The sequence below is a fragment of the Cucurbita pepo genome, chromosome LG14, assembly GCF_002806865.2.
Source record: "Cucurbita pepo subsp. pepo cultivar mu-cu-16 chromosome LG14, ASM280686v2, whole genome shotgun sequence".
NCBI classification, from domain to species: domain Eukaryota; kingdom Viridiplantae; phylum Streptophyta; class Magnoliopsida; order Cucurbitales; family Cucurbitaceae; genus Cucurbita; species Cucurbita pepo.
In genome coordinates, this window is record NC_036651.1 from 8,882,228 (window position 1) to 8,895,133 (window position 12,906).

The following is a 12,906-nucleotide window of genomic DNA, read 5'->3' on the forward strand; positions in this document are numbered from 1 at the left end:
TTGCTTAATTTCTATTTATGGATACGTGTGTGCAGTCGATCTTGCTTCCGCTTCTGTTATAATAATTGGTATAGAAAATTTTGATTATAGTATGGAAGCATTTTGGTTGTGGTATTAGGAAACCAACCCATAAATTGTTTAAGTTTGTGCATAGTGATGGAAAGAAGGAGATCAAGACAAGAGCCACATGATGAGTGCAGACCAAAGAGCAAGAGAAAGAGCTGCAGCCAAATAGGACCAAAGCAGAATAACCGAGCACTCCTCTTGACCAACGCCGAACAGCTGAGTCATTGTGCTAATGGACATCGCCGGCGGCGTCGCGTACTGAATCATCAACAAGAACTGGTAAAGAGGATCCGCCGCCAAAAATCCTAACCTGTCCGCCGCTTTCACAACCAAAACTCCAATCGCCGGCAGCGCAAAGTACCGAACCGCAATCACTCCGAGGATCGTCGTTGCCTTCACCTTTGACGATCGCAGCCCTTGAATCAGGTTCCCGCCTAGTATCAGAGTCGTGCACGGGATCGCCCCATTTCTTCCCGTAACATTCAAGCTAAATTAATAAAAATATTCATAAACTTTCTATTTTGTTTAAAAAAATATTTACCCGAGTAGTATAGCAGCGGCTTGCATGGCTCGAAATGGAGCATTGTCTCCAACAACGAGATGTCTAAGCCATGCCACTGCTCCAAAAATGAATCCGACCATCTAATCATAACCATACACGTTAGTTAATTCATTTCTCTTATATCATTTTTGGTATTCATAATTCACCACTTACCGCTCCTAATGTTGGAGGAGCCATCAACTCTTGAATAAGAATCCGCAAAAACGTCAACGTTTTAGCCCAAACGGATGATGCTTCCCGTTTCTCTAAATTGCCCACGGCTTCTTGCGATTCAACCTAAAAGCTAAAGTGTTAAAATATCATCACTAGCTAGATATAGTCAACTCCAATGTCCATTGGCTATATATTTTAAGATAATGATTTAAATATTTTAGGCACAGAGCTACACAACGCAAACAATTGGTGTATATTTTAAACGGGGAACCTGTTGGAGGGTCTTGGTTGATGAGACTGAAGCAGGACGAAGGTGAGCTTGTTCTCCATTTTGATCATTGAGAAGGTGGGTTTGCAAGTCGCCATTGGAGCCGTGGTCGGGTGCTTTGAACTGCTCAAGTGCTTTCAGTCGCAATGAGGAGGTTTTGACAAGGTGGTAGGTAGAAGTCCAGAGGTAAAACCCACCTAGCTGAAAGCTCACCAGTTCATTAAGGCGCTCTGATACCATGTTAAAAAAATTTAAACGACAGATAGATTATTTACCGCGTTGGAAAAGGAAGCATAAGAGAGACCAAGAGAAGTGCAGGTGTCGTGGTCGCTGAAAGGGTTGCCATGCTCACTGCAGATAGCAGGGATGACGATGAGGAGAAGGTTTCCCAAGTTACCTAACACGAAGAACACAGATGAAGTGAATAATGGATGAAGAAACACTTGCACATGTTATTAATGCTAATCGAGAAGAGATTACAAGACACTCTAGAAATTATTGCACTAAACTATTTATTCATAAAATTTATAGACAATGAGCTCATACAATTATTGGAGTTATCCTATTCGACTGATAATGATATTTAAAGAAGTAACGAACGAGAAGCAACCTGCAGAAGAGGCAGCAATGACGAGGCCTTCAAGAGATGGGTCGGGTCTCAAGATTTGAACAACTATCCATCCCAAAATTCCTCCAATTAGGAAGTTAAGACCAATGTTGATTGGCATGAACCACCTGCAATTCATTTCTTACATATATAATGACACTAATTAACATTGAATTAGCTTCAACAACAAAAGAAAGGACTGTTTACCATGAAACAATGTCTTCAAATGTCACTGTTTTCACCAAATTTGAGAACATAAGACAAGGAGTGAAAACAGTAAACACAATCTGCCACACTCATAAAAAAAAGAAAAAAAAAAGAAATCATTAGATATATCAATTTAACCAAATTTTAAACCTTAGAGATTTATCATCCTTAGCTAAAGAGGGCCGAGACCATAGATTATATGCGAGATCCCACATCTGTAGAGGAGAACGAAACATTTTTGTATAAGGGTGTGGAAACCTCTCTATAATAGACACGTTTTAACAATCTTGAGTGAAAGCCCAAAAGTAAAAGCTTAGAAAACAATATCTGTCAGCGGTGAGTTTGGGCTTGGGCTTGGACTTGGCTGTCACATTATATTTCTTATTCATGTCCCCACTCCCAAACCGTCAACTTTGCCCAAATCCGATTCATCCAGTCTGTCTCACTTTACATGTATGTTCAACATCTTATTATATTTATAAATATTATTAATATATTTTTAATAAAAAGTATACATTAAAATATTTTTTCTAAACGAATATTTTTTAGTACAAAAAGGTGTAAATTTTCCTCGGGACGAATCCAATGGACACAGAAAATTCTAGTTTAAAAAATAAATGAGAAATTTGGAAGAGATGAAGATTGAAATAGAAAAATAATAAAAAAAGGACCTTATTGAGAGAGGTTCGAGCGTGGGCAGGAAAAAGGGTGCAGTAATCAGTGGCTAAGAAAGCTCCCAATAAACAGATGAGGAGGACCTGTAAATTGGGCATGGAGGCCACCTCCAACAGGGACAACAAATCCATGATGTTTTTTTATGTGTTGTCCTTCTGTAAAACAAATGAACATTAATTAGCCTAATCCATAATTAATTAACTAATTTGAAATGGGTATTAATTTGTTGCCATTTTTAGAACTAAAAAATTCGAGAAAGAAAAAGAGTACATACAAACAAACCTGGGGTGATAGCTGACGTGGACCCTCCACAATGAGGTTTGGTTGGAACTGTCAATGAAATTTGTGTATTTATAGAGGAAGAGAGAGTAATAAGAATAATAAGAATGAGGTGGAATTACTATTATTTATTCCTATGCTACACTTTTTTTTAATTTTTTAATTTTTATTTTATAAGACCTGATAAGGTGGAATCCAAATTGGTTGGAGAAGCCGAAATTAAATAATTAAAAAATTCCACTACAACATTCTTATTCTTGTGCAACATCAAATACATTTATCTAATTTTCGAATATATTATTTTCAAATATCTTAAATTAATCATCCAATCAAACAATCAGTTTGTGAGATACCTCGGTTGGAGGAGAACGAAACACGTGTATAAGAATGTAGAAGCTTTTCCCTAGCCAACGCATTTTAAAAATCTTGAAGGGAAAGTCTAAAGAGCACAATATGTGTTAGCGGTGGACTTGGGCTGTTACAAATGGTATCAAAGCCAGACACCGGGCGATGTGCCAGCGAGGAGGCTGTTACCCCAGAGGCTGTGTGCCAGTAAAGACGCTGGGCCCCGAAGGAGGTGGATTTAGTGGGAGTTCCACATCGATTTGGAGAAAGGAACGAGAGACAACAAGGATCTCTGGGGTCTGAAGAGGGATGGATTGTAAAATCCCACGTCTCTTCCTAGCAAACGCATTTTAAAACATAGAGTGAAAGCCGGAAAGAAAAGGCTATATGTGGATTTAGTTTTCTTTAATCTTTTTCGAAATCTTACCCTTTTTTTCTTTTTTTTAACATGTTCTTCCTTTTCTTTCTTAACTAAAAAAGTAAATGATAATAGTGGAATTAATAATAATAAATAATGAATTAAAATGTAAGAATAAAGAATAAAGAATAGAATAAAATAAAATAAAATCTTGCATTTTAAATGGAAGAAATTTTTTTAAAATTATATAAAAAATTTATTTTTGTTTGGAATCAGTAACAAATTCAAATATTCTAAAAGTTATTGTAAATAAATTGTGAAAAAATAGGCGCTATTTTCTTTTCAAAGAAAAATTAATTAATTATCAAGCAACGGATAATTAATAAATTTGTAAAATATTTTTTATTTTTATTTTTGAAGAGCTTCATTCTACTTATGGACGTCTATTTAACATGCATGACCTACAAATTGGACCTAAACAGAATCAAAGATAATAATTATATTCTTCGTTTCATTTATATATATATTTCTTTTATATATAAGCATAAAAAATTATATTGTAATATTGAAATTTGGGATTTATTATAGGAGTAGATTGTATATAAAAATAAAATAAAATAAAATTATCTATTAAAAAGTTTTTTGAAACAAATATTTTATTTAAATTTATTAAATTAAAAAAAAATCATACGGTAAACTCCATCCTTATCAAAATAAATGAATAAATAAACCACTTTTTTTTTAAAAATAATAATAATAATAATAGGAATAATAAATGAAATAAAATCCATTTATGTTTAAAAAAAAATTATTCTGAAATAAAATAATAATTATATAAATAATACTTTAATCTAATTTTTACATTAGGATCAATTTTTTAAAAAATAGGTAATTGCATCATTATGGCATGTACAACCTATTTAAATTCAGAAATCAATTATTTATTATATAAAATTTAATATAGATAAGAGAAGAAAAACAGCCAATGGGCAAAAGTCTCAAAACGGCAGCGTTTATTTTGTTTTTCACACGTGTGTAATAGCATCATTGGTTATGGTGTGACCAATAAGCATTCAAATTGAGAAAACTTCCACTTTGGAGATAAAGATTTGCTGTTTTTGTGCTATTTTTACCACTACTTCTGATGTCTGTTTCCTGTCTTCTGTTTACTGGCGCCGCCCTTGTCTCCGCCGCGGGCGGTGGCGATGGCGGTGGCCACTCCAGGGAGCTCGATAACACACCCACATGGGATGTCGCTGGTGTTTGCTTCTTTTTCATTGTTATTTCCATTATCTTGGGAGATAGTTATTGACAGAGTTGCTGGTGTTTGCTTCTTTTTTATTGCTTTCATTCTTCTCTCTATTCTGCATGCTCTCTAATTTGGGTTTGAAACTACGGGCCAATGAAGATGGGTGGGAGAGGAGTCCCACGTCGGCTAATTAAGAGTTGATCGTAGGTTTATAGTAAGAAATGTATCTCCATTGATACGAGACCTTTTTGGAGAAACCAAAAGAAAGGTCGTGAGAGCTAATGCTTAAAATGGACAATATCATACAATTGTGGAGAGTCGTGTGTTGTCAGAGCCAAAAGTGACTCAAGTGTCGAACAAATAGTATATTTTGACGAGTCGAACCTCAATTAAGGAGAAGCTCTATGCTGTACTTTGTTCAAGGGGAGGATTGTTGAAAATTGTTGGGAGAGGAGTCCCATATCGAATAATTAAGGGGATGATCATAGGTTTATAAGTAAACAATACATATCCATTAGTACGAGACTTTTTGGAGAAACCAAACCAAAGACATGAGAGCACCAAAACAAAGACATGAGAGCACCAAAACAAAGACATGAGAGCTTATGCTCAAAATAGACTCATATCAGACAGACATTTTGGAGAAACGAAAACAAAGACATGAGAGCTTGTGCTCAAAATAGACTCGTATCAAACTCATGTCGTTATCTTCTTTTTACTATTTCATAGCCCAAACCCACCCATTTTACTATTTCATAGCCCAAACCCACCCATTGTTCTGTTGGAAACTATGCCCTTCATTTCTGATTGTTTGTTCTTTGTCCTGTTGGTGGTTGACAGAAAAGCATAAAAGTTCTGTATGAAGCTCTGGAGAAGGGTATGAAGCTCAGGTATGAAGCTCTCGAGAAGATTATGGCTGGTAGTCTAATATTCCTACATAAAACATGTGGAGAACGAAACACCTTCATAAGAATGTGGAAACTTTTCCTTAGCAAACACGTTTTAAAGCCTTGAGAGGAAGCCCGAAAGAGAAAGCCTAAAGAGGACAATATCTGCTAGCGGTGAGTCTGAGTCGTTACAGAAACAGCCAAGAAGAAGCAGGTTCGACGAGCCTCAATAACTAAAAAACTACAGAACACTCCATACGTGTGCCTGCATATGAGGACCTTGAGTCGTCTGATTACGAGGGCGATCCATTGGCAACACCTACACAAGGAGATGAGTTCTCATTGATAAAGCCTGCACCACTGAAATAAATAAGCTTGGTAGCCATAGCTGAGAGCTTGTAAAGGTATTAAGATTTTGTTTGTACATATGGTATTGCTTGGAGAGGGAAATGGCCTGGTTTTCATACGTACCCTTTTACAAGGAATACACAATTTAAATGTTCAAGCAGACCAATTGACTAAAGGAATGGACCAATTTGTTCTTGTCAACTAGTTTCCTCATCATCATCTTCACTACTGGCTCCAAACATGGTGGCCATTTTCAGGGCCAACTTTGCAGCCATTTCTCTCCTTTGAAAATCAGGCATCAACCTCAAGCTGTCACGCACGTTCCCTATCTCGGACATCAACCGCTCTAAATCCTCGAGATCAAGATGTTTTCCAATGAATGGATTTGTCATTTGATCGAGTTCTCCCTCGACAGCCACATGGTTTTCTTCAGCCTTGGGTGGTTCACAGATACTTCGACTAGCTTGATCTTGCTCGGCAATATCAACATCGTTTCCAAGAGCTCCAGCATCTATGGACGACCCTTCTCCGTTCGACGAGCAACCTTGGAAGTTAATGTCATCCCACATCTCAGCTGAACCCCCAGATAGTATTTCGTAGTCAATTTCAAAGTCAGATTCTTCTTCTGACAATTCTGATTGGATAAAACAAAGAAGGCATATACTTAAAATTTAAAGTAACAGATGAAATAATGAATGCAAAAGAAAAGAAGAAAAACCTTCTTCTTTGGGAAATGATGGGTTGGTAATCTTATCTCCAGTTTTTAGAATCATTCCCGGCCACATATGAGCAGAAAGAGCACCATAGAGCCTTTGAACTCCTTGTATATCACCATCAATTGATAAACCTGTAGATAATAGTACATGTCATTTTTTTAAAAAATGGAAGAAAGAAAAGGATGAAGAAGAATAAATTCAAGAATGAACGTGACACTGAATTCATGTGAAGAGGAAGCAATAGGGTTAATATTACTGTCTCTTCCTGTCCATTTTATCTCACCTTCCTAATGTAACGGCCCAGACCACCGCTAGCCGATACTGTCCTCTTTGGACTTTCCTTTTCGGGCTTCCCCTTAAGGCTTTAAAACGCGTTTGCTAGGGAAAGGTTTCCACACCCTTATAAAGGGGTGTTTCGTTCTCCTCCCCAACCAATGTGGGATATCACAATCCACCTCCCCCCTTTAGGGCCCAGCGTCCTTGCTGGCACTCGTTCCTTTCTCCAATCAATGTGGGAACCCCACTAAATCAACCCCCCTTCGGGGCCCAGCGTCCTTACTGGGCACACCGCCTCGTGTCTACCCCCTTCGGGGAATAGCCTCCTCGTTGGCACATCGCCCAGTGTCTGGCTCTGATACCATTTGCCCACCGCTAGCATATATTGTCCTATTTGAACTTTCCCTTTCGGGCTTCCCCTCAAGGCTTTAAAACGCGTCTGCTAGGGATAGGTTTTCACACTCTTATAAATGATGTTTCGTTCTCCTCTCCAACCAATGTCGGATATCACAGAACTTATCAAGTTGAGACGATTTTCCTTTTTTCTTAAAGAAAACCATAATAAAGCAAACAAGCATTATACATACAGCATCCAAGTCAAGGGTAAGGCAAGGATCTTACATTTATCAAAATCTGCATTAGAAGCACAAGCCTCGATGAACTCAATATTGCGTTCAATGCACCACTCCAAACATGACCTCCTAGTTTCCCAAGAGAAATCTTCGTCTCCCAATAAACTACTTCCTTCAATTTCATAAATTCCATATTCGCCTGTATCTGAATAATCTATAGAGGAGTCTTTATGTCTCCGTTTTTGCACAAGTTTTCTGTACTCAATATGAACTGGATGACCTGGAACAACATCTACTTTATTTCCTATGCATAATAATACATCAAATTTTTGTACATCAACATGAGCGACCCAATCCTGAAGGGTCACAAGAGATGAAAGCTGCAATGACAAAGATAATAGCAGGCATAAGAACATATGACATCGATTATCACAATTTCACGTGAAATTAAAGACGAAACAAAATGAAATGATGCAAATAGAGTTGACTAACATCATTCAGGTCAAAGACCATGACTAAGGCAGCCAACTGATTGAACATAGGCAACGCCTCAATGGAAAATTCCTCGTGCAAATGAGCCACTGATACCGACACATCGGCTGTGTAATATTGCGTATTGATAGTCCAACTGGTTGCCAAGGAAAAAGAAACCGATTTTGAGCTCAAATTTACATCAAGCAGCCTAATTTTCATTTTGATAACTGGGAGAAGAAAAATGAATTTTCTTTTACTCACTTACCCATGGACCGAAATTTGAGAGGATGAGTTCAAAGCATCTTCAAAGTCCACAGTGAGTAATCCTACAATTTCAGAAAGATATTGGGTATTGAGAATGATCAGTTTCTCTTATGCAAACGGTTGTTGGGAGGGAATCCCATATTGGCTAATTTAGGGAATGGTCGTAGGTTTATAAGTAAGGAATACATCTCCATTGGTATGGTGTGAGGCCTTTTAGGGAAACCCAAAAGCAAAGCCATGAGAGCTTATGCTCAAAATGGACAATATCATACCATTATGGAGAGTCGTTATTCCTAACATGGTATCAAAACCATGCCCTAAACTTAGTCATGTCAATAGAATCCTCAAATGTCGAACAAAGAACTGTGAGCCTCGAAAGTGTAGTAAAAAGTGACTAAAGTGTCGAACAAAGGTGTACTTTGTTCAAGGGCTCCAGATAAGGAGTCAAGCCTCGATTAAGGGAAGGCTGTTCAAGGGTTCCATAGGTCTCAAGGAGACTCTATGGTGTACTTTGTTCGAGGGGAGGATTGTTGAAAATTGTTGGGAGGGAGTCCCACGTTGGCTAATTTAGGAAATGATCGTGGGTTTATAAGTAAGGAATACATCTCCATTGGTATGAGACCTTTTGGGGAAAACCCAAAGCAAAACCACGAGAGTTTATGTTCAAAATTGACAATATCATACAATTGTGGAGAGTCGTTATTCCTAACACGAACTGCCAAGTATTATGCTTTTTTTTTTTAATTATAATCCATGAATGTCAAGACACGCATCTAGACTAATCCCACTAACTTCAGCATTAGTCACAAAGGAAAATTATATAATAAAAGAAAAAAAAAAAAACAGACAACTAGCAAATACAAGTTTTCCTTCTATGAAATTATGGCCATTTTTCTCCATTACAGATTTACAAGAAGTAAAAAAAAAAATACTGAGATTGTACCCAGGATTATAAAAAGAACATGAACATTCATTGGTGTTGATGGAATTGAGATGTCAATCCAATCATTATCATACTATAGGAATGCTGTAGTAATTGAGAACTTCAATAGGGTCAGTATGGTTCCAACTACCAACAGGCATAATAACAATCAGCTAAATAAACTGCAACAAGTAAGAATTGAAATAGATTGAATTTGGATATGTAAGAGAAAGAGAATTACTAGAGAGGAGGGAGCGCTTGCCAACATTTGAGGATCCAATGAAAAGGATGCCAGGTCGGCTCTCCAAAGGAATTGGATTCAGATGTAATTCTTCACCCATGACTATTCTTTAATTGGAACTCCCCAACCATCAAATTATTTTCTAATAAATGAACCAAATAAAGCACACATGAACAAACACCCAAAGACATTAGAAGTTTGAAGAGGTGTGGTGTGGTGTGGTGTAGTTGAAGAATCTTCGAGCATATGATATGAGTTGGGGTTCGTTCAAAATCCTTTACTACAATTTATTTCAATTCATTTAGAAAATGTGTAACTACGTGAATGATGACAACAATCAGCAACAACAACCAAAGAAGAAAAAATGGCATACAAACAGAAAAATTATATCGGTTAATCCTTCTCCCCCATTTGACTGATTTAAATCATCAAAGTAACTAACTAAGCCAAGAATTCACCTCATCCACCCAGTTCGTCGTCTAAATTCTTAAGAAAAGGTAATGAAACGAGCAATAAGGTCACGTCCACTTTTTCACTATATACTTGTGCCCAATCGATAACTTTTTTGCCACAGTTCCGCACATTCCATTAAAAAACTCTATATTACTTGGTAAACAATGCTTCATTCCTCAGGTCTTAAGTTCATAAGAAAAAAATATGAAATGAGTAATTACTTTTTCACTCCAAACTTCGTGTCAATAACCGTGTGCCACAATTCCTCCCATTTAATTAAAAATCTTAATGCTTCATTTCTCACAAATCCCACATCAGTTGGGGAGGAGAACAAAGCATTCCTTATAGAGTGTGGAAACCTCTATCTGGTAATCGCGTTTTAAAACCTTGAAAGGAAGCTCCGAAGGGAAGCCCAAAGAGGACAGTATCTGCTAGCGGTGGCCTTAGACTATTACAAATGGGATCAGAGTCAGACACCAAGCAGTGTGTCAACGAGGACGTTGGGCCCCCAGGGGGGTGGATTGTGAGATCCCACATTGGTTGGAGAGGGGAACAAAGCATTCTTTATAAAGGTGTGGAAACCTCTCCCTAACAGACGCGTTTTAAAACCGAGAGGCGGACGGCGACACGTAACAGGCCAAGGCGGACAATATCTACTAGCGGTGGGTTTGGGCTGTTACAAAAAAAATTACAAATGGTATCAGAGTTAGACACCGGGAGGTGTGCCAGCGAGGACATTGGGCCCCTAAGAGGAGGGTTGTAAGATGCCATATTGGTTAGAGAAGGGAACGAAACATTCCTTATAAGGGTGTGGACACCTCTCCCTAGTAGACGCGTTTTAAAACCGTAAGGCTGACGACGATATGTAACAGGCCAAAGCGGACAATATCTGCTAGCAGTGGACTTGGGCTATTACACTCATCTTGCCTATACCAACCCATACCACCAGCCCATACCACCAGCTTAGTCGTGAAGTATCATCTCACCAAGTGACCATATTTTTCCTCTCCCTTTCCATCCCAAAAGAAATCTATTGGGTTCCTACCTATTTTTTAGAAAGGAATAAACAAATGCAAAAGTCCTATCATGACACCGGATGTGGGCCAGCAGGGATGCTAGCCCCCATGGGAGGTGGATTGTGAGATCCCACATCGGTTAGAGAGAGGAACGAAGCATTTTTTGTAAGGGTGTAGAAACTTNGTATCATCTCACCAAGTGACCATATTTTTCCTCTCCCTTTCCGTCCCAAAAAAAATCTATTGGGTTCCAACCTATTTTTTAGAAAGGAATAAACAAATGCAAAAGTCCTATCATGGCACCGGATGGTGGGCCAGCAGGGATGCTAGCCCCCATGGGAGGTGGATTGTGAGATCCCACATCTGTTGGAGAGAGGAACGAAGTATTTTTTGTAAGAGTGTAGAAACTTCTCCCTAATGGACACGTTTTAAACCCTCGAGGGAAAGTCCAAAAAGGATAATATCTACCATTTCCATCTAGACCCATGACCCTTTTCCCTTAACATGGCTTGAGGACACTATCAATTAGAATGATCATAGTCTTCTTCTAAATCAGTTTTAAACTATCAACTTCTCCTTTTCATCCCTTTACACTCTCCAGGATATATAATTCACAAGGGTTGATCATTAGACCAACGGGCTTGATTGAAGCTATTAAAATTTAAAAGTAAAATCTCAAACCAATTCACCACAGCATTGAGGTATAACAATAATGGAATGCCAAAATGAAAACAGTTTGGAACTGGAAAAATGAATCCAAAGAACCATCATAATCTATAAAGTAGAAGTCAGGGGAGTGTTACCTGGACATCTTGGCCCAAAATCTGAGATACAACAAGAAAAGATCAGCCCAACAATTGTAGAGATTCGGGGTAAGAAAAGGACGATGATAGAGAACGCCTGATTAAGAAAGTGGCACCCGTGTAGGCGTGCGTTAAGAGAGGGTTTATCGAGCGGGGTTTCCGTCAACGAATTGGGATAGATGGGCGGCTGACGGTAGGACAGCGGGAGGAGATACGGGCAGATTTGTACAGAAACGGCCGCCGGTGTCAGTAATTTAATAAGAGACGGAGAAATTTAAGAAATTTTAACAAAAATATTAAACTTAACCGTAATAATACTGAATTAACTTATTTTTAAAAAGTTAATTTTTTTTCTTAAAAAATATTTATATTTATAATTGTTTTCAGAAAAATCGGATTACGCCCACATTTTATGTATTTATGTAATTTGAGTTCTTATTCCTTTGAAAACATTTATATAAATTTTCACGTCACAACACGATACTAATATTTATTTCTTATATCAANAAAAATTCTTAAGACAAAAAGAAACCATACTTCTTTTGACATCATTTGGATACGTAGTTTTTTTTTTTCATTAAGGACTCTATCTAAGTTGCCTTTATTCTAAATCAAGTCTCAAGATTCAATATTGCATCCACTCTAAGCCAAAGTTCTTAAAATGCATTTCTAACATCCTGATTTCATTGACACACCCTCGTGCTAGACTTGAATCTTCTTTGGGTCAAAATAGGCTTGGTAATTCGAGCACTTACCAAGACAATCCAAGCAAATACCATGTTGATCGAGAACTATCTAGTTTCACTAATAGTTTACGTACCACCACAAGCTTTGCTATGTCATTTTCCTTCGTAGCTCGCTTGGACACACTTATCGAGAATTGGTCCATAAGTAAATTTTATAACACTTTTATTTTCCTATCAAGTCACTAGTGCACTCTAGGTTGAAACCTAACCCTATAAGAGAACCTTCGTCTTATGGAAAGAGGTGCATGTTAGCATACTCGTGTCACCGACATTGTCCTAGAAAATATTTTCAGAGGAAGTGTCAAGACACTCGTCTTGCAAGCTTGCTCATGTCATGCCACGCGCATGAGGCACATGGTGATTCACTTAAGCTATGATGTTCAAGGATGGTGGAGAGCCAACCTCATATGCATATGATA

General features: G+C 37.8%; 2 protein-coding genes across 5 annotated transcripts; both read right to left on the reverse strand.

Annotated features, from left to right (window-relative positions):
• Positions 1 to 87: 87 nt before the first annotated feature.
• On the reverse strand, positions 88 to 2,864 carry LOC111809854 (protein PIN-LIKES 7-like). 3 transcript variants are annotated; one of them, XM_023696307.1, is made up of 9 exons: positions 2,813 to 2,864; positions 2,535 to 2,693; positions 1,864 to 1,943; positions 1,660 to 1,784; positions 1,325 to 1,446; positions 1,053 to 1,250; positions 782 to 904; positions 608 to 708; positions 88 to 535 (listed from the first exon to the last, which is right to left on the reverse strand). In XM_023696307.1, exons 2-9 carry the CDS (start codon positions 2,667 to 2,669, stop codon positions 172 to 174), a joined length of 1,248 nt encoding a protein of 415 aa, XP_023552075.1. In that variant the 5' UTR covers positions 2,670 to 2,693; positions 2,813 to 2,864; the 3' UTR covers positions 88 to 171. The 3 variants fall into 3 exon arrangements, with proteins under 3 accessions (XP_023552075.1, XP_023552074.1, XP_023552076.1); XM_023696306.1 differs by having other exon boundaries at positions 2,821 to 2,853; XM_023696308.1 differs by lacking the exon at positions 2,813 to 2,864 and having other exon boundaries at positions 1,864 to 1,888; positions 2,535 to 2,598.
• Positions 2,865 to 6,017: 3,153 nt separating this feature from the next.
• On the reverse strand, positions 6,018 to 11,996 carry LOC111809649. Of its 2 annotated transcripts, XM_023696024.1 has the most exons (7): positions 11,742 to 11,996; positions 9,470 to 9,611; positions 8,308 to 8,368; positions 8,061 to 8,196; positions 7,618 to 7,948; positions 6,723 to 6,851; positions 6,018 to 6,638 (listed from the first exon to the last, which is right to left on the reverse strand). In XM_023696024.1, the coding sequence occupies exons 2-7, from the start codon at positions 9,567 to 9,569 to the stop codon at positions 6,202 to 6,204; spliced, it is 1,194 nt and encodes a 397-aa protein (XP_023551792.1). In that variant the 5' UTR covers positions 9,570 to 9,611; positions 11,742 to 11,996; the 3' UTR covers positions 6,018 to 6,201. The 2 variants fall into 2 exon arrangements, with proteins under 2 accessions (XP_023551792.1, XP_023551793.1); XM_023696025.1 differs by lacking the exon at positions 9,470 to 9,611 and having other exon boundaries at positions 8,304 to 8,368.
• Positions 11,997 to 12,906: the final 910 nt, after the last annotated feature.

Coding starts and splice junctions, on each gene's coding strand:
- LOC111809854 (XM_023696307.1), bottom strand. CDS start 2,669: ATGGATTTGTTGTCCCTGTTGGAGGTGGCCTCCATGCCCAATTTACAG. Junction 905..1,052: donor CAACCAAGACCCTCCAACAG/GTTCCCCGTTTA, acceptor TTTAGCTTTTAG/GTTGAATCGCAAGAAGCCGT. Junction 709..781: donor CTCCTCCAACATTAGGAGCG/GTAAGTGGTGAA, acceptor GGTTATGATTAG/ATGGTCGGATTCATTTTTGG.
- LOC111809649 (XM_023696024.1), bottom strand. CDS start 9,569: ATGGGTGAAGAATTACATCTGAATCCAATTCCTTTGGAGAGCCGACCT. Junction 8,369..9,469: donor CAAGCGCTCCCTCCTCTCTA/GTAATTCTCTTT, acceptor CTGAAATTGTAG/GATTACTCACTGTGGACTTT. Junction 8,197..8,307: donor TCTCAAATTTCGGTCCATGG/GTAAGTGAGTAA, acceptor CTTGGCAACCAG/TTGGACTATCAATACGCAAT.